This window comes from Lepidothrix coronata, unplaced genomic scaffold, assembly GCF_001604755.1.
Source record: "Lepidothrix coronata isolate B3197 unplaced genomic scaffold, Lepidothrix_coronata-1.0 Scaffold7, whole genome shotgun sequence".
NCBI lineage: Eukaryota > Metazoa > Chordata > Aves > Passeriformes > Pipridae > Lepidothrix > Lepidothrix coronata.
The window spans coordinates 8,984,912-9,006,789 of NW_016690187.1; the positions used below are offsets into that span (position 1 = coordinate 8,984,912).

Here is a 21,878-nt window from a genome sequence, read left to right on the forward strand (position 1 = left end):
GAAGGTGTTGGCGAAAAATTAATGTGGAATAAAAAGGGCTTTGGCCATTTGAATTAATTTCTTGAGGGTGGATCATCAATAATAGGCTCCATTTCTTTTGCTCACAATTTGAAGAAAAAAAAAAGATATTTGTTGTGTTTTGTCCCACCCATTCCCTTTTCTTAATGGCATGTTTATATTGTACGTGGTCTCTCCCGCTGGATGTTGAAATGTCGCGTCTTACTGAGTTTGAAAAGCAATCTAAAATGTACTGATTTTTACATATATTGTATGAGCTCTGCTTATTTTCTTGATGGCAAGAGATGATACTTGCATATTGTGAATTTATCTTCCTAATTGTGGGATTTGTATGGTTTTAATAATCCATATTGCTCTTTAGTGACTTTTATAGCAGCAATTTCTGTTTTTCTGGGAGAGTAAAAACTTGTTTCTAAAAGGTGTTATCTAATTTTTAATTTGTGTGTATGTTTTGAATTTTAATGTATACATGCCTTGTTTAGGGAGAGAATAGTCTGATATCCAGCTGAGTTTTTGACTTTTTTTTTCTTGATCTTGTGTAGGACGTAATGTGCAAAATCAGGACGTGGGTAATAGATGAAAAGAAAGCTGTCCGCTTCTATCATGATTGGAATGACAAAGAGGTAGGTTATAAATATTATCCCATGAACTGACTTCTAATTTTGCTACCTGTTACTGCCTTTTTTAAAGGTGGTTGTTTGGGTTTTTTTTTTAGATTTTATAGTGTATACAATGTTAAATTTATCAGCTGATTCTGTGTTTATCTGTGATTTATATATTATACTTGAATCCTGTAGCCTTCTCAGACATACCATGAGGAAAATTATCATAAAATTAATTCAAGTTGGTATAACCTCCTTCTAAAATTCTCCTCCTATATTTTCACTTCCAGATTGATGTTTTGAACAAACATTTGTTTTTTACTTCAAAACCGATGATCTACTTGGTTAATCTCTCTGAAAAAGACTACATTAGAAAGAAAAACAAGTGGTGAGTGTGTGCAGGTTAAATGTCTAAATTTGTTTCTGTTTCACATTTTTCAATGGTCAGTAATTCCTTGCACATTTAGATCACCAAGGATATTAATTAAAATAACAATATAAACTAATCTTGCGCTTCTGTTACTTGTTATGCTCCCACTGATGTGCTGCTTGAGTACAATGCATATGGTGAAACCCTGACTGCAGAAAGGAATATGCTTTCCTTCCTTCTGTTTTTACATGAATCCATTAACTATGAAGAAAATAGATTTAGTTTGGAAGTACTGATTTAAATAAACATGTGGCTTTATCATGTTATATAATGCTTGATTGTCTGTGTGAGCAACATATTTTTTCATTCCAAAGGAATGCACTGAATGCCAGAAGACTAAAGCTATGTGAGTTGCACAGAAATGTTTCAAACTGTGGCAACCTTTTAACAGTATCTTCATTTTGCAGTTGGATGCCTGGCTTTCTTGCCATTGCTTGAACTTTGTTTATGGTTTACAAGCCTCTTTTGATGGGCTTTAATGTCATGAACAGCTCAGGTTTTAGTCAAGTATTCCTGACATCAATATTATGACTCAAGGATACGATGGTTACAAAATCAGTCTATCAGACATTCAGTGAACTGGATGAAGATCCAGTCCTAACATGGTAGACATATGGTGGGAATCCGCTGTTGAGAAGTACAGCATTTAGCATGTTGTTGGAAGCTCTAGATAGGATAAATATTTGATTTGTGGAGGAGGGAACAGATTATGTAGTTAGTATACGATTAAAAAAAATCTACAGCAATGTATTTAGTTTAAAAAAACATAACCAAACAGCAAATATTTTCTTAAAATTCAGAATTTTAAACACTGCACTTGTGAGATACTTTGAAGATGTATAAATGTATGTTTGTGAACAGATATATGCATGTAACTCATCCAAACAAATCAAAAGTATCTAAAGCGGAATATCTGAATTCTCCTAAAGTATACCCTCTGTTTCTCCCTGTACTTCATTAAGTACTTAGATGCACATGGTTTCAATTTTCCATTAAAAATTCTCATTTCCATATGATATCAAAGAGTGAGAAGGCTTTAAACTGAAAAATAAACATTCATAGACTGGAAGCCAAAACAATAATTAATGTCAGATGGTTAACTCCAATAAATCATTAGAATAAATTCTGTGAAATTACTGCAACTAAAACTGTCCTTTTGATACTACAAGACATTTTGTGTTAGTATTAAAGAACAAAATTTTTTAACGTATTTTAATAGCAACCCTCTCAGCCCCGAAGACAGACTTTGGAACAGACTTGATAACCAATATAATAATGTAAGCTCTTCGTGTTTGGCCAAATTTTATAATTTTAAACTAATTTGTTCCTTCTTTAAATGTTTTTTGGGTAGGACAATTTAAAATAAGAAGTGGTTCTACCCAAGGAAGTTTTTAAGATCAGGATAGTCATATTTGCTCTGTTATTATCAGGTGATATTCTTTTCGAAGTACAAACACTGAGGTTTCCTAAGGTTTGCTCTAACAGTACAGGCGTGGAAGTTTATGTGAAAATGGATGAGTCGGTTTCCCTGTCCAAAAAAGGATCCTCACACCTGTATTTGGATGATTACAGGTAGAGCTCACTGGCTCTAATTGTACAGTAAATACCATTTCCCAGACCCTAATGGTAGCCAGACTACTTAGGCGACGCCAGTCTGTGATTTAGCTGTCGCCAGTCACCCCATGTTTTTTGTGAGACTAGTCATGATGATGACATAGTTAAACCCAATTGAAAGCAAATCTTCAGATAAATTGCAATTTTTAATTTGTAAAAAATCAGAGGTTTGAGTTGAGGAGTCATATAATGAAACCGTTTAACTGTTTCTATTACAATTAATTATTTAGATTTTAAAAAGTATACCCAGATATTGTGGATGTGAGTGTAATTGTAGCTGAAAGATCAAAGCCTGGGTATCTGAGTGATGTTCCAGAAGAGAATTTACCACATAGCCATTTCAGTACAGTTTCTGCCTCCTGCTGTTCCTATTTTCCCTCAAGCTAGCCATTGACTACCCCCTGTGCATCCCTGCTCGTAAAAAATGATTGAGGAAGTATTTGTCATGTATTTATGAGTGGGAAACATTGTGTGATAGGGAAAGGCATCTACTAGGGCCAGAAAGATTGCCATTTCCTTTCCTTCAGCCACTCTGCCACAGCTTTAAATCCTCTGTTTATGCAACATAGCTTTTATATTTAAGAGCAGAATAAATATTTTCTATGAAGGGTGCTAACGGTAGGCTTCTGTCATTTGTGTGGTGCAAGCAGATGTAAATGATTAGAATATATTTTACTGCTAGATGCCACTTTGTGATTTTTGTTATTATTTTGAGGGGTAGAGATTCATATTTGAAATGCAAGGCACATCTAGACCAGTCATTCGTCTCAAAAAAATTTATTTCTGAGCTTAATTCATAATATTACTTTAACAAAAGTAAGGTTAATGCAGGAAATGCTCCACTGTAAAATGTTTTCATCAACTTCTGCAACTATGTAAGTGTTTAAAACAGCAAAGGAAAGGAGAGGCTTTTTGATTGTGGGTGGAGAGGAAAACTAAAATTGTCTTTGTTTTACTGGGTCACTCTTTCAGAATTAATGAACATTTTAATTGTTAGTTAAAACAAACTTACATTTAAGTGCCAACATGTTATTTTTCAATCCAAGAAAAGAAGAAAACACTGTGAGAGATAGGACTGTTGTGTGTTTGAGTAGGTGTATTGACCTTTTGAAAGATGTAAAAACTGGAATGGCTCCAAGCAGTTACTTGCTGGTTTTAACAATGTTGAATTAGTCATTCAGTTGATTTATGATTAAGACCTAGCCCCTGAAGAGAAGCTGACATGGCAGCTGTGTTAGTCGGACTTGTGTTATGATCAGATGACAGTAATCTTGATGTTTCTGGGGGAATCCACTGAAACCATTCTTCATACATATTGCTCTGCTCTAAATGAATACTTCAACTTTTCTTTTAATAATTCCTAATGGTTTTTTTGTGCATCTAGTGCCTCAACATGTTGTACATGTATTTGAGTTTTACCATGAAAGTGTTCTAGGTAAGCCTATTAATTATCAGTTGAAACTGGTTTCTGAGTCACAGGATGTCGCGTAAATCCAGGATATCAGATTTGTCAGCCCTTCATCTAATTAAAGGTTTACATTTTAGTCTTGCTAAAGAGGGTGCTTTTAGTGGCTCATAATATGGATTCCAATTATGAAATATATTGAGCTAATTAATGAGAAAATATAGTGGGCTGTGCTTAGCATCCTGTTTGGTTTGGTATTTTGGACTTACTCTTTGCAGCAAGAACCAGGAACACTACATGTGTCAAAACTGCATAAACTGATGTTTTGACTCAACTTCTCAGGTCTAGTCAAGTGAATTTTATCATCCTATGCCTAGACTGTAATTCAAAGAGCCGATTATGCTGCTAATGGTTTTCTAGTATTTCTAGCATTGTAACTAAATTGTCTGAGACATGATATGGATTTTTGAACATTGTTTTCTGTAATATAATTCAGATTTGTTGAATATCCAAATGTATGTTAATGTTACTTTTAAGGGATTGTTTCTCAAAATGTTATGGTAGACAATCTGTTAGAAATAATTTGGGTGTTGATGGGGTAGGGAAGTTAGTATCTTACTCCTGTGTATTTAGAAAAGCAGCATATATATTATAATAAATAAAATTTCCCCCTTTAGTTTTTATCGCATTTTTAATGTTCTTAAGCTAGAAGAGGCATAATTAGGTTGGATGAAAGGTCTGTCTTTTCTAGTATTATGTTTCTGACAGGCCACTAACAGATGTCCAGAGAAGATTATAGGAACAGATTAAGCAAGCAGAGTGTATGCATCCAGCTTCTTGCAATCTGTTATTGTAGAACTGACTAAGCCAGATATGATATACTTGTGGTTAATACTTTTTGACTGATTTTTATTCTATAAATTTAGCTATTGACCTTTTGAACCCAAGTATACTTTTTGGCATCTCAATATCCTGAAGCAGGGACTTCATATAGCACATAGCTTAACTATGTGCTATATGGAGAAGTACTTCCTTATGCTTGTTTTGGATCTGCCACATCATAATTTCATTTGATGCTCCTTAGATCTTGTAGTATGTGAGTGAATAATCCTTTTCTATTAATCTTTTTCATATTGCTTCAGATGTTCCGAATATTAAAAAAAAAAAATAGAGGGGGTGGGAAAATCTGACATGAAGAAAGAAATATCAAGGGTCAAGTACAAGGAAGACTCAATAGGTTTGAGTATGAATTAATCTGCTTCACTTGGTCCTTCACTTTTAAACTAGTTAGGAAAGAAAGTTATTATCTAGTAATGAATGGACACTTGCAGTTCTCAGTTGTATTTCTGTGGGTATGGATCTTTAGGCAGAGACATTTTATTCTTATAAATATATTTGAGAATGTATTTGTAGAAGTTTTAAAATCATAATTATAAGTAGTAATGCCATCATGGTATTTAGATCTTTTCTTGACATGGCTGCTTAATGATTTTAAGGTTCTCTTCTATGCTGACAGATTTGGAAAATAAATTTTTTTTTTAAAGTATATTACACTTCTTGTTCCTGCCTTACAACTGAAATGTTTTTTTAAAAATATTAGGAGGTGATTTATGTTTTCCATTATAAATAGAGTTTTGCACACGCAAGTTAATAAGTCAGATACTCAAAGTTAACTAGATTCAGAATTTAGGCATCTTGCTGCATCTTTAGTGCCTGACTGAGGGAGAGTATCTTACAGCTCAGGTTGTTTTAGCTAGAGGATTGCATATGTTTTACATAGAGCACTTACCTAGTGTAGTAGGGGATAGTACATGTTGTTTGCTTAATAAACAGTTATTCTTTATTGTTTCTTATACAAACTAATTAATGACTACAAATTAATTAATCATCCATCAACCAAATGGCACTCTGTTTTCTTTCCAGCACCATTGTCTGACATTCCTGATTGACTTCTTGTAATCTTCTATCTTACCAATTCCAGTGACTTCTCATTTAGTTGTTCTGTCTGTCCCAGATGCTTTTCCCCACCCTTTCCCTTGCTGATGTGTTCTCCATGGGTCTTTGCCAGATTCCACCTCCCTCTCCTTTGATTTCATCCCCTTCTTGCTGGCTTAGTTCCAGTCCAGTCCTCTGGTCTGGATGATTGCTTTCACCAGACTTCCTGCTTTGCTTTGCTTTCTTTTCCCTGCCCCTTTGGAGTCTCCTGTCCGTTTGAATGTGAATAGATATTGTTTGGGTAATAGCAGGTGTTGGGGACATGTCTTTAGGCATGGAAAGATGGGTCCCTGCTCTCAGTGTCAGTGTGTAACCTCATCCCAGACACAAAAGCACCTTCCAGGAGTGTAGCTTCACTACAGTGTTCATCTTTTGCTCAAGTGTGATGGTTAATCTCTGATAGCAAGTTTGCTCTGTGCCGAATGTAAAGTCTTGGCTCCGAAGTAGTAGGACAGTAAAATTTTTCAAATAAAAAGTTTCTGTATGTTTTAAAAGTGGACAATGCTGTATGGTGAAGCTGTTTACAAAAATTCTGGTCCATCTGATTACAACATGGCACTGAAGTGTAGGTTGTGAAGCCAAAGTGTAGATTGTGAAGTCAGGGAATAAAGCCTCAGTAATTTACTTGGGATATATTGAGTCTTGAACTGGTAAAAAGAGGGGTGGTTGTGGTAGAGGGGAACCTTCTGGTTTTTGGGAGGGCCTGTCCTGGGCAGATAAAGGTAGCAGCACAGTATGGTTAGAACTCATGAAAGGCTGCAGACTGTAGAGAGCAGAGTGACCAGAGTAATGAAGAGCAGTCTTTCCGGTGTTCTGAGTGACACATCGCAGCCCAGCACACCACAGCACCAAACACCAGCCCAGCATAGCCATAACCCACAGAGCCTCTTGTGTACTCTGAGAGCATCTGTGGGCACCAAGCTAATTGTACTATCAGAGTTATGCAAAAGAACTGTTTATTAACACTTCATAGCAGTAAGGCTGTGCTGAGTGAAAGCAGCTACAATAACTTTTCAACTTCATTGCTGTGTGTATGATTCCTGTGTTACCAGCTGCATATCATCCAAACCTCCCTTTGAACAATTCAGCTTTGCTTACCATCTTCTTTTCCTTTTCTTCTTCTCTCTCCAGATGCTCTTCTCGGTGTTTTTAATTTTTTTTTTTGGCTGTCATCACCACAATTTCTGAGTTGTTTATACACAATTCTGTGGGTTCAGTTGTAACATTGAACAACTGTGGCTATGAGTTCGGATGCTCCACCAGTTTTGTAGTTGGCTTGTGTAGTCTTATGAATTGCTACCTGCTAATGGTGCTTTTTTTTAATCTCTTGTGGCAGTTGAGGAATGAAGTAATTTGTGTGATATTTTATTTAGACACTTGGATTTTCATAGGCAAAATCTAAAGTAGTAGATGCTAACTTGCAACAAACAAAAACTTAACTACTTACAAAGTTATCCAAAGCTGTGCAGTGTAAAAAAGGGCATCTTTATTTGTATATACCGTCTGAACACTTCAGAAGCTTTGTTTCTTCCTGATCTTCAGTGGAATTGGGACTTTTCAATGAATATTTTTGTCACCTTTATAAACATGTGCTGCTGAAGATGAAAAGTACTAAATGAGAGAAGAGTAATGTTGCACTAGATTTAAAATCAATTAATTACACAACTTGGGTTCATCCAGTGTATAGATTACATGAGCAGCAAAGAGAAGGACCTCCACAAGAAAATGGTTTGTGGTAACATTGTCTAAGACAATGATGTAAGTTCTGTTGCAAAATCATTACAACGTGACATGTTTCTGACTCTGGATGCATAACGAGGTACAACATCCTTTGTGAACTTCAATCTTCTTTTAAACTGGAGAATGCTTAGACTGCTCAGAAGCAAACCTGAGATGCAGAGATGTCTCTTGAGTATAGATTTTGTTACTGTGTAGTGGATATGCAGAAAGCAGAGGCGAATAAATAACTGCTCTTCCTTCTCCCATTATGTTGTGTGAAGAGCTTACTTTCCACTGTTGAGAAACTTGTGCTTCATACATCAGTTTTCTTCACTATTTCCCTAAAAGTCTTATTGCTGGTGAAATTGTAGACAAAATTTTTGGAGAACTGTTCTTCACTTTAAAATCAAGTTACCCAATAAAAATATTGATATTGTCTAGCAATTGCATATTTTTTTCTGGAATGGTATCAGTGGTTTATCTCCTGAATGATATCTGCAAAGACACTATGTGTTCTGTCAGTCCTTTTTTTCAAAGGCCTTCCAAATGTGCTCAGAGTCATTTAAGTGTCTGCTGTATGTAGCTGAGGTCCCTCACTGAACAATGCTGTCACAGCCTTAGCTGGCTAATCACTGCTTCCCTTATTTATTGTAGGTTAGATCACAGTTTTGACAATGTATAGTTTTATATAGCTTTACTATATCACTTTTACTGGCAACTAAATGAGTTTGGGGATTTTCAGTAGCTTGATACCTTTTTTAATACTCTTAAGTGAGATTTTTAGCTTCAGAGTGTCTCATCTTGCTTTTTATATCCTATGTTCTTAGATTCAGACTGGTTTATATTTAGGAGAATAGGCATTTCTCTTTCATAGTACTCTGAGCCAGTGATGTCCTAAACACTGAAATGAAAAAGTGAAGGACAAAACAGTGCTTTAGTCACTTGTCCGTATTATAGAATGGAAGAAAAGGGAAGGACAACCCAGCTTTCATATTGAGGACCAGACTGTGTAATCAGGTTGCTAGTCCTGAGCATCATCTACACAACCTCATCGACAGGTCCTCAGGAGTTTTTGGAGGAGAGTGGGTACTAACCACCATGCCAGTGCTGTCATCTCTGTTCCATATTCTCTTAGATGCAGATTTCAAACCCTGGTAAATAGTACAGTAGTGAATTTCACTCTTATGTATTTTAGAGTAAAGCAGTTTGACTATGCACGTAAGCACGTAAGCCTGTAGATGTTTGGGTCAAAATCCTTTCACATTTGAAGATCCTGATGAGAAACATCATTAGTAAAGAAGAAATAAAGCACTATGTTTCTGTACTCTTTTGGGTTGTTGTGTTACAAGTACAGCTACCTTCACTGCAGTGATTTTTGGTTATAATGATATTGATGAAAGAATGAAAATGAAGGAGGGTGAAATAGTCTCCTCAGTTAAATTTCCCAGGGATTAAGGTTATTCTTTGATTGAAAATGAGTGTCTAAATCTACTAGGAGAAGACTGAGCTTTGTTCTGCTGCATTTTGCTGTTTATTGTTGATATACAAAAATATTTTGTGGTGCAAGGTACAAAGGTCCAGTTACACTTCTTTCATTGCAGTTAAAATGCTATCTGCTAATATGCTGTAGCTGTTTCTGCATATTTGAATGTCGAGAATTTTGGGAGACAAAGAGGTACAAGCTGATCTACATATGCCATGGTTTCACTTAAAAGCTCAAAGAATAACTGGACTTTGTCTCATTAATGAGCAGGTCTTATTGTGGAAAGTAGGATTTGGTTATTTTTAATAATGGGAGCTTTTGTCTTTTTTGCTTTACAAATAAACTAATAGAGATTTGTGCAAGAGATTTTTCTTCTTTTTAGTAGTTGTTTATTCTTCAGTTACTGATCTTAAGTTATTCATTACTGATTAATTTATTAAGCCCTGTGCCTTTCAGAATGAATGAGCATTGTTAGCCTGCCTTTGTCAATTAGACAGTATAGGAACAGAAGTTGAAATAGTCCTTAAAACAAATAAATTCTCTTTCAAATCAAGGGGGAAATAGGTAATATGGGCATGTGTCCCCAGTTTTTAACATCTGTTGGGTCACTGTTATGTCTGACATAGCATTTAAAAGCCAGCAGTTGTTTTTGGGGGGGTGCTATTGAGAATCTGGAAGATGGAGAGGAAGGCTGTCCAATGGCTTTAGAGAGGTGGGTGGCTGTGGTCTCCCTTGCTGTGATGGGAGCAATGTGAGTAGCTCCTCCTCTGTTAGGATCTGATACCTCCTTGCTGCCTGTAACCTGGTGGGTTTTGAGAGGAAAGACAGTCCTTCACTCTCATATTAGGCACGTCAACAGTTGCAATAACTGGCAGATGAGCTTTGATTTTAGACTTCTTTTAAAGCAAAAAGCCTATGATAATATCTCATTAAGAAATAACAAGAGAATATACTTGTATTTCTTTTGCTTTTTTGGATTTTGCGTTGCAATCAGCATTGCTATAATACTATCTCTTAAACAATGTCCAAATTTGTAAATATCTTTCCATAATGTGTTACTCAGTATTGGTGTATCTGATTTGCGAAGTATCTGTATAAACCTCTAAAATTCTGCTTATTGAATTTGTCTGGATCATTTCCTGAAACATTTCTTGCTATCACATGCTACAGAATTGTGTTAATATCATTGGGTTTTCACAGTTGAAGTTTATTTTATTTCACCTACCATTCTTCCTCTCACTGCAATTGATATTTGAGATATTTATAGGATCTGGGAAAAATACTCGTCTTGAAATTGTTCTTTGTGAATGGTCTGAAACATCTCCATGCTCTGGAGGAATATGTTACGAAACGTTGTTCTGTTTTCTATAAATAAGGTCTACAGGGGAACATCATTTATTATAATTGGAAAAATAATATTTAAGAAGGATGATTCTTTTATGGAGTTGGAAATATAGGCTGCTGTGGCTTTGGCACCCATTTTTTAGGTTTATTTTGTTCTAAGTGAATTCTTTGTTTCACAATTGACAGACATTTCTCATTGATGACTATTTTGAAAATCTAATGCATTTTTTTAAAAACAGTTTTCCTTTTAATTTTGTGATTATTTACAACTCTTTTTTTATTACATATGTGGAAATATGTTTTCATTTAACTGCTTGTGTTTCCCAAGAAATATATCTTACCTTCTAGAGTTTTGGCAGAGTATTTTATTTTCACGACTTGAGTTTTTTCTAATGACTAATACTGATGACTTATGTTCGGATATTGATAGTCACTAGTTTTACAATGGATAGAACCATGTATTCTTGCCTTGAAACCAGGAATAGATGCATCTTCATGTTTAAACTGGAAAGTCTGTACGTTATATATGTTTCATGGAAGAACTGTCGGATGAGACATGCATATCTTATTATCCTTTATTATCAGTGCTTGAGCTTAATTATTGTTAATTTGAAGAGAAGTTAAATAGAATAATGTTTGGGATTGACTGTTCTCTGACATTAGTTTCTAAAACCTGAAGAGAGATTTAGAAGATAAGTACTTGAAAGAGAGTTAAGTGCATGTGCTGGTTTTGTACTTCATTGACTCGGACAATGAAAATGCATTAATCAGATTCATTGTATATCGAGTCTCACTCTTGTTCTCATGCATTGGCACAGTAGGACATTTCTGAAGCGAAAATGTATTTAAATCCAAATGGCTTTTATTAAAAAAAAAGAGAAAATCTTACACCTAATACATTGAAAACCTGCACCATGTTGTCAATCTAAAACATGTGATGGTACTTCCAGCTTATGTTTTTTTTCAGAGGCTCATTAAATCCATACCTGTTTTTTATTTAATAAAACCTTTATGTGCCAGGATACTCAGATTAATGAAGTGTGCATGCAAGTGCATGTGTGTTCAGTTTCCCATAGGATTTTTAAAAATTATTGTTATTACTATTATTTAAAAATAACTTTATGGAGGGTAAATGTTTGTCTTTGGCTCCCTCTATCTGCCTGTCTTGTCTTTGTGAACTAATGCTTTTTCATAACTTGATCCATCAGATAGATTGGAATCAGCAGATAAGATGTCTGCAAGTATTTTGTATAGGCATTTGGTAAAATAAATAAGTAGAAATATGGTCAAGAGGCATGAAGGACTACTAAGGAATTTAGTTCTCAAGCTTAAAAACAAGGCTAATGAATTTGTGTTCAGATAGTATCTTGCTAAAGTACATTTCCATTCCAGTCAGAGTCTAATGTCTATACTAGGTTTTCCATAAAGACACAGTTATATGATCAGAGTATATTAAATAGAAACATAGGTTTAGCTGCCTGTCTTGCAGTAGCGTGTGGTGTCTGATAGCCTTTTGTTTCTGATTTCTAGTTGTGTTAGTCCCCTATTGACATAGAAGATAACTAGATTGTTCTATTAGTGATTTCTGACAAACAGAAATTATTTGATATGCTAAAGCTATTTCTGACAGAAGATAGAAAGTTTTGACAAACATGCATGGCACAGCAAGTGTCCAATTCTAAAGAGCAAAATAAATGCAAACCACCATTATGGGGAACACAAACAGCCTGAAAGCAAGTTATCAGTAAGCAAATAATTGTTGAACTGTTATGAATGGAATAGGATGTTGAAATAGGGCATGATTGGCTGATGTTACATATGTCCTTGATTACCTTCCTTGTGCTTTTATCCTAATAAGTGACATTCTTTGTATTCCCTTGGATGGCTAGACAGTCTGACACTGAAGAAGAATAAATATTGCATGTGGTACACATTAAGCTGTCATCTAGGACAGCATTTATAAAAAGTAACTAGAAAAATTCATAAGAAATTCTGCAGTGCTACAGTTTCCTGGCTCCAGTCATAATTGTCAAAGTTCTTGACACATTCAGGTCTTCTGAAATGATTTCGGTTTACAGCTACTTGGTGTATGAATAATTATTAAGGATTCATTTTTTCTGATGATGCAGACTGTTGAGGTTCTCAAAATGATGCATTTTCATTAAAGACCATGTAGTAATAAAAAAAAAATAAATACAGATGTGGTGTATGTAGCTAGTTCTCTTGCAGAAGTCAGAACTAGAAGATGCATAGGTGTGAAATAGAATTAACTGATAAAATTAAAGAGCTCTCTTTCAAATGCTGTCTTTGAATCTTGGTGAAAAATCCATTATGAGCCCATGCATTGCTGCAATTATTCTAATTTGGAAATAGACCTTTTTGTGTAAAATATCAGCCTTCTGTTTTTCTTCACTGACTTGAAATTAAGACTCAAAAGCAACGTAGCAGGATATCATCATCTCTGCAAGGGCAATGGCGAAAAACCCTTTTGAACTATCTAAGCTGATGAGTTAGTGTTTGAACGGTAATTATTTTAATCTTTAATTTCAAGAAGAGGGAAGTCTAGTAGTTATATTCTTGATACCCTTAAATCTCCGAATTTCTTGTGATGGCTTGTACATTGACCGAGAAATATTCAGTGACTCCTTTGTCTTTCCTTTGTCTGTTAGTCTGTTGACTAAGATAATACCATGATACTTTCTGGAGTTTGACACAAAATTTCACAATAAATATTTTAAGGGATTCTCACAGTTCTGTCACTGACCATGTCATTGGAACTGTATACTGTATTCATGGTATAATCTGCTTTTGTTGCGTATAAAAACACAACCTTCTTCCATTTTGTTTAATTCATGTGATTGGGGGATTTTTTATTATTTTACTGAATTCAGAATATCCCATAAGGAAAAAGAAAAAAAAGCCTGTTACCACTTCATCAAGTTACTTGAGGACTAACATAATTTTATAGATGACACTGTGCTTATTCTCATCCCTCTTCCAAGAAGCGTATAACTTACAAGATCTCATTGTGAGTAGCTTGGAATGGGAAAATAGGACCATTGACTCTTTCATAAATTTGCATTGAATGTTAATTGAAAAGTCTTAAAAGAGGTCTTAGAGTTGGGAAAAAAAATCTGTATTCATGGGAACAGATAAAGCTGAAACACCTGTTTAGGTTGAAAAAAGTTTTCTCCAAGTATAACACTGCTCAAATGTTACAGGTAACTGTTAACTCTGTGGACCACTACAGAGCACAAAATATTTGCCCAACTGGTAAATTGAACTGTAAGTCCCACTGTGGGAAATTGCTTTGCTGTGCTCCAAACAGCAGTTATCTTAGTAATTGTACCTGAATTCTTTTGTGGCTAATAGATAGTTGATGTCCTTTTTATCATGATAGAATTAGGTTATTGCAATATTTTTAATTGTAAAAAATTCAGGTAAGATGTGTTCATGTAGTTTAAGATGGGCTGAGTATGATTTTTAATTGGTGCTCTGAGAGCACAGGGTTTTGAGTTGAGAATGTGCATAACCCTGCATTTCACATTCTAAACCGGCACTCGCAACAAGGAGCTTATCAGAGCAAATTGTCTAGTCCATCCCCTTCCTCACTCAAAACCTAATGACCCTTTATCATCATGGTTTAGATTGCTGGACACAGATGTGAGAAAATACAAGTAATCTACAGGTAACTACAGTAGCTGCACTGATGTTCTCAGAGAACTGACTGCTGGGAAGATAAAAAGCTTCCCACAGAGCCTGTGACTTTCCAGCAGCAAAGCACATCATGAGCTCATACATGAAGTTTTATTTGCTGAAGATTCACAATAAGATGCATTAGGACATTCAGCAGGGTCCCTTCTTAGATGAGCACAAGAATTCAGTGGGGTTGTTAGTTGATGCACTAGTGCATGGCTTCACACTAAAACTAGAAAGTCCAACAATACCAATAATGTTTCTTTTTGAGAACATCGCAAACTACAGCTGTATGTGATATTAATGTTAACCTAGTTTGTTCTTGATAGTAAGTGATCTAATGTCATTGGACTTTTTTTCTTGTCATGGAAAGTATTCGGATGTGAAGCAAATGTTTGTTAGGAAAAGAAACTGCTGACTGTTGAAATAGTTAAGAGTACATTCTAGATAGGAAGGTAGAAATAAAGTCTTATATGAAAAGATGTATGATTAATTACCATTTTTTTTACTCAGCATCTTTTCTTGTAATCATAAAGTAGATCTAAAAATCTTTGTGTTTGGATACTTTGCCAAGGAATGGAAAGGAAATAAAATATTTTTCAGATAAATTTCACATGCCTTAAGGTTAATAAGGTAATGATCTGTTTACTATTTTTAAATATTATTTTTGGTAATCCAAGAAGCTACTGTAATACAGTTTTTAGTGATTCAGTAAGGTTGAAATGTATCTATTAAACCATATGGGAATGATCAATGTGAATCAGTCTGTCTGCACTTTCATTCTCGTCTAAGTAACTTAAGTATTAAGCAAGTTACTTACATAGAAAAAATGAATTTGGATGCTGACGTGCCTTTTTTTTACCCCCTGTTTTTTTAATCATCTGTAAGTATGGGGTTTGTGAGGAGAGAGATAACATGGCATGAGAGGTACAGGTCCTCCAGAAATGATGAACCACAGAGGGTGATATTTAATATTAACAGCAATAAGTATTACAGTGGTGGTCGTTACAGAAAATGGTAATCCTTCAAAAAGCCTAAAACCCAAGCCAAAGAAAACCTGTGAACAACCTCCTGCCACCCAGAAAGAAACAAAATATAAATTCCACAAATAACATCCCCCCTCCTCTGGTAGCATGAACAAGACAAACTTCTGTCTGTTTTTTAATTTAAGTCCTTCCACCCTTTTTGATCACCCTCAAGGCTTCTGTGTTCTGTGGTCGATCCTGGGGAGCTGCTCCATCGACGGTTGCTGCTGTCGGTGGCAAACCTTTGAGCAAGAGGGCTGGCTGTAAGGCTGTGCTTCTCAAGCTGAGCCAGTGACCAGAGCAGCGGTCTCCTTAATTTTCTGTTCTATTGTTGATCCTCCATGAGCGAAAACTACAAGACACTCTGAAAACTATCTATTCTTTGCTCTTCATCACTGCCACTTACCTCTCTTCTACTGTTTTCATGCCCATTTTCCAGCTTATGCCAACCTAAATGGTAATAAGCAGAACTCTTTATTGCAGAGCCTAACAGACATGCTCTAAGAAATTATTTTCAGTGTTTACATATATCTTTTAGTTCACAGTAAAGACACGCAGAAATATTTTCTCATTTTCAACAGCAAATAGGAGCTACAAGAAAAGAGGTATATATTCCCTTGTTCTATTTTGTCTTTTGATTGAGGAAGACAAAAGAAGTAAAGGGTTATACATACTGTAAGAATGATTCCCCACCCTTTTTTAATCTTTAATTAATTATAATGAAATCCATGTACAAGTTGCAGAAAACATTTGATATATCCTTTTTATTATACATGCTGTGTTTCATATTCTGTAGTGGCTTTAATTCTCAACTACAGTAGACATATGGAAAACCAGAAAAAACGTTGACTGTTACAAAGTTTTGTTTGAGCTTTTTAAACTGAGTGATTAGCAGAAATAATGACCCTGTCAGCCTTAATCACATTAAAATGTGGTTAACATCATTTAATTTTTTCCACTTAATATGCGAAAATTTCCAGTAGATTTGCAGTGAAGGCCATTGAAATTCCATTAGAACAAGAATAAAAATTTCAGGCATCATTTATTCAGAGAGGGAATAAAGGTCTCGTCTGAAAACTGCTGAATCTTTCTATTAGCGAAACTATGAATCATTGCATTGAGAGTACCTTTAGCTTCTATAGTACTGATTCTGGGTTGCTTCTGAATGAATGGGATGCATTTATAGAGTGGTGCTTTTCTGAAAATTGCAACATACAAAGTTTTTAACAAATTCAGTAAGAGCTTTCTCCATAAAGGATTATTATGTAATATGTTATAACTGCTGTAGTGCTGGAGAAATACTTCTGGTTTAGGCATCTCATCACAGTGAAGTTCCATACTTTGCATTATTTTTGTTAAAACATTAAAAATGTGTCCTCTTTCTGATTGATTCATAATGTATAGTTGGGCTTTCTTTGTGGTAAATAGCAAAACTGAGGACATGCATGACCAGAACTAGAATATTAAATCATATAAAGTCTTTTGTACTCTTGGGGTTTGTTGTTGCACGCTCCACAGGTTTGTATCAGAAGTACAGCATGCAGTAACTAGATGAATGCACAACAGAAACTATCAACTACATATTTTTCTGAGAGAAACTTTTCTTCCCAGAAAAGATACAATATTGGTTAGTGTTACCATGTTTCAGTTTGCTCTGTTTAGATTTCCATTTTTTGTTCTTTGCCTGTGTAAAGAGATTTTGTCTGATAAGTGGAGGCACTAGAAGTACAACTGTATGCTCTGTGCTTTTCTACATTCTACTGAAAGACTTGTATTGAATATTTCTTTATAACAGATATTACTGTATATATCTGATAAGATATATCTTTATTGTGTCTCTGCTACTTGAGTAACTATATAATGGATTGGTTTTTTGTTTGGTTGGTTTTGTTTATTAAATTGGTATTTTGTTCCTGAGCCTAGTTCATTTCAGCCTATTAGTATACATTGGATTTGTGCAGAACACAAATTTTAAAATGTTAATATTTGTATGATTTATTTTCTAAAAAAAAATATAAGAAAGTGCAGTGGTAGACGTTTAATGTAGTGCCAAATACTGTGAGATACACAGTAGCTAAGGAATTTTTCTTTGAAATAGCTATTGTTCAGCTCTGGACCCCTCAGTTCAGGAAGGATATTGAGGTGCTGGAGCGGGTCCAGAGAAGAGCAACGAGACTGGTGAAGGGACTTGAGCACAAGTCCTATGAGGAGAGGCTGAGGGAGCTGGGGTTGTTTAGTCTGGAGAAGAGGAGGCTTAGAGGTGACCTCATCACTCTCTTCAACTACCTGAAGGGAGGTTATAGCCAGGTGGGGGTTGGTCTCTTCTCCCAGGCAACCAACAATAGGACAAGGGGACATGGGCTCAAGCTCTGCCAGGGGAGGTTTAGGTTAGATGTTAGGAAGAAATTCTTTACAGAGAGGGTTATCAGGCATTGGAACGGCCTACCCAGAGAGGTAGTGGATTCACCATCCCTGGAGGTTTTTAAAAAGAGATTGGACGTGGCCCTTAGTACCATGATATAGTAATTAGAGTTGGATCAGGGGTTGGACTTGATGATCTTGAAGGTCTTTTCCAACCCAATCTATTCTATGATTCTATTGCTAAATTTAAGAATTGACCAGGCCTAACAGGAATTAGGAAGTGCCTCTGATGTACCTCTGTATGTTAAGGCACGAAGGAAACGGAGCAGGAAGTGGGTCCCTGACCAGGACCAGAACTGGTAACCCTGCAAATGAGATAAAAGGAAGTAGGAGTGTGGGAGTGACCCAAGCTAGGGTAGGAGGGAGGACTCAGTTTTGTTGATTGCATTTGGAAACATCTTGCTAAAGAGCTGTTGTACCAAGATGGAAAGCTTTGAAGACTGGAGGACAACACTGGGAAAAGAAAGCACAGTGAGCAACAGAAGGCGAAGAACTGTTGGATGGGAAAGTGGACATATTTTGGGAAGAAGGGATCAGAAGAGACTGTACTCACTAGATTTTATTCCTTACAAAGCATGGCATGAAATTCAGAGGTACTATGTGCTTTTGTTTCTGTGTTCTTAGTAGTGTCTGTGATATCTTACAGTAGAATAGCCTCTAGTCTGTTGAGGGGCAAGTACTCACTGTAGCTCCATTAGCTCAAAGATAGGTTTGTGTAATGAGTATGTAATGAGTACATTCAGTTTAGAATTTAATGTGTTTATTGGTTGCTTTTTTAGAAATTGGAAATCATGTGCAGCTGTATTAAGTGTCTTAATGTTGTAATAGGAAACACTTTGAAGTTCGAAAATGTTCCAACAAAGGTTGCAAGTGCATTTCAGAATCAGTGTCCTGCCCCAAAGGGTTGTCTGTTTATGGGTGTTCCTTTCCTTTACAGCCAGCCTTGTCTTGCTGAATGCAAAGGACAAGCTTACTCTTGAGGGTGCAGTAGGGTCGGATAGGATAGGAGACTCATGATGATGGGATTCACTTTCTCTGGAGCAAAACTTGACAGTGATGTGGAACTTGAGAAGGATAAGGGATGGCTTTATATTAAAGGCATTTTACATGCCTGGAGAATTGCTGATGGAGGACTGGATTTTACTTCTGTCTCTTTTAGATCTCTGTGATGCCAGGTAGGAAAATTTCATTTTAAATATTTACACATTTTAAAGTTAATATTCTTAATTTTCTTCATTTAACCAATTAGGATAAAGAAGTCCAGTGTTCTCATTAGTGCTATTTTAAAAATTGTACCTTGCCCAAATTTTGATATGACTTAGTGCCAACTATGACACAAGTAATGCAGCCACCTCTTCTGCCTCACCTGTGCTCTCCTCATGAGTGATACTGGTAACTGTATATGGTATAATGAGCTACTTTTGACTTTAATTACATTTTATTTTGGAAGAACAGACTCATGAAGTCTAGTTGTCCAAGAGTTTGAGTCTTGTTTCCTTACAACAATGATCCCTAATTTATACTCCTTCTTTAAAAAGCAGTGACATGAGGCACTGAACAGCAGGTAGCATCATATTCTGTGGCTTGGGAGGACTTTTTACATAGTGATCAGTCTGACAGCCCTATTGCTGCTGGTCAGCTGGCTAACACTAGCCGAGTCGAGTATGTGGTGGTTGAGTTCTTTGTGCCTTCTCCCCAGTGGAGGTATTGGTTTTTACGTATGAAATTGAGACCTTTGTCCCCCTTTTGCATTTCTGCATAGCCTTTAAGTACTTCTGAATTCACAAAGTGTAGTGCTTCCATGTAACTATACGGTAATCCCTAAATTACTGTAATCCCTCCTCTGCATTCAGCACAGAACCAGTTATTGTTGGTAACTACACAGTATAATGACTTTCATAAATTAATTAAGGTGGTAGAGGTTTTTTGGTTGTTTTTGGTGTGTTGTTTTTTTTTTTTCACAGTAGCTGATTGTTTTGCACTTTGTATTGGGAGACTGCTCACAGAACCTTGCTGCTGCCTAGGGTTGAAAATGTTCAGCTAATTTCCAGTCTCTTTTTCCATGACTGGCTTATTTCATTGGTGGTTCGGGCAGCTTTGTCCTGTAGACTAAATAGTATCTTATCTAATTGGTGTTTACTTCCAGTACTTATTTAAAGCTGGCATTAATAATTTCTTTTTTCTCTCTGTCATATACATGAGGTTCCCATTCCTCTGATAATCTTAGACCTGTTCTGAATTTAACTGATCACAACTGCATGTAGTACTCCACGTGCTTTCATGAATACCTTATGTGCAGATGTAAAGCATCCTGTTAAACAAAGGGAAGCATTTCCAGTAGGATCTGTAGATTACATTTACCTTTTTCCTGTTGCATTGTGATGGCTTAGAGTTGCTCTGAAGAACACTAACCCCTCATGATCCCCCTTCCGTCCCTTCCAATTGATGATGATAGCTTTCCTTGAGGAATATGTCTCCTGCTTCTGTACTGAACATAAACTGCATGCAACTAATGTTTGTATCAAGGTCATTAATATATTTAAACAAGATCAGTCCTAAGTTTGATCCTTGTGAAGCTTGATTAGCGATAGCCTAAAACACCAATTTGTTCTCCTGTTAACATATCCAGTGCATTACTTGGTCCACGGTCTGTACAAATCCACTTTCCCCTCTTCTCCAGTTGAATGAGTAATTTCACACACAGCACACTATCAAATATTTTATAGATGTATTTTCTCCTGCATAGAAAATCATATGTCATATCAATGAGAGAATAAATTTATCAGGACATGGTTTATTTTTTCCTTTAAACCAAATTACTTGGGTTTGCCCAAGGTTATTTTCTGTCATCATTTCTTCTTTCATGGTGTCATTGCTCAACCAAACTAAGACTGAAATTACATTGTATATGTTGGTTAAGTGACTCTTTGGTGGAGAAATGAATAGACTATCATGTCCCAGAATAACTGCCCACTTTGATATTTTAGTATTTTTCCTTTGACTAGGTTTGCTTTTAACCATTTATTACTTACTAGGGCCTGTTGAGCAGGTCTTTTACAAACTTAGATTCTATGCTACTTCTAAAACAGAAGAAAACATTTGAGCATTAAAATAGGAACGGTGCTTTTCATTGGTTACTGAAACATTTCTCACAGCTTATGTCCTAGAAGAGTGTGTAGGTGGTTGCCTCAAGCAAATAAACAGTGTTTCTAATGATAAGAAAACATCTGGATGCAAGTTGAATAATTTCACAATGCCACTAATGCTTTGGATGTATGTATTATTTTAGTCTTCAACTGCATAATTGGGTGAAGTGTTTTCAACTGTTTTGGATAGAAAGGATGAATATACAGAAAGTAGAAATTATTTTATAGAGGCTGTTAGAAGTCTAGATTTTTTTTTTTACTTGGGAAATGATTGATGTTTTAAATTTTTAATGACTGTGCATTTATGTCATAGTTTTCTCCTTTTCAGTTTAACTGTAGATCACATTCCTTATAGTATATCCCATGCATATTTGAACTACTTTTAAAAAAGTGAAATGATGTGATGTTTAGCTACAGAGAAATGTCAAAAACAATGCATTTATATGATATGAAAGATTTGCAAGCGCAAGCTAGCAATTGATAGCAATATTATAATTAGCTCTTTATACAGCCTGTTTTTTATTCATGAACATTTTCATTTATGTTGACAACTATCATGTATGCCACCACACATGGAGCCTTTTCTTTACTCAAGAGACTGAACATGAATTAGTATGTTTTTGGGCTAATGCTCTGACTTTCTATTGAAAAATGGTTTCTGGGCCAAGTCATAAAAATAAAAGTAGCTTGCTTTTTAGGTTTGGCTTTTTGATCCTATTGTTAGTGTTTGTAAGGGTAAAGCCTACCATTGTGCTGTAACTTCAAGGTGGAACTTCTTTTTATTCAAATTATTTTTATATTGTTGAAATTGCTAGGGGCATTGAATGTTTTCTAATTCCATAACTGATATGAAAATGAAAGGTTAACTAATAGTTTTCTAATAAATCAAATTTTAGTTTTGTGCTTGCAAATAAAAATGTTTTAGGCACACCCACCCACAGAACAGGAGTATTTATTTCTGACAGAAATTTACTTTGTCA

At 35.6% G+C, this 21,878-nt stretch overlaps 1 protein-coding gene across 2 annotated transcripts in view; it reads left to right on the plus strand.

The window, feature by feature from the left end:
* Nucleotides 1-21,878, plus strand: part of OLA1 (Obg-like ATPase 1) — a 119,770-nt gene that overhangs the window by 79,253 nt on the left and 18,639 nt on the right. For both annotated transcript variants that reach the window (XM_017838307.1, XM_017838299.1), the window contains exons 6-7: nucleotides 561-641; nucleotides 911-1,008. In XM_017838307.1, coding sequence (XP_017693796.1) covers nucleotides 561-641; nucleotides 911-1,008 — 179 coding nt within the window. The remainder of the gene's footprint in view (nucleotides 1-560; nucleotides 642-910; nucleotides 1,009-21,878) is intronic.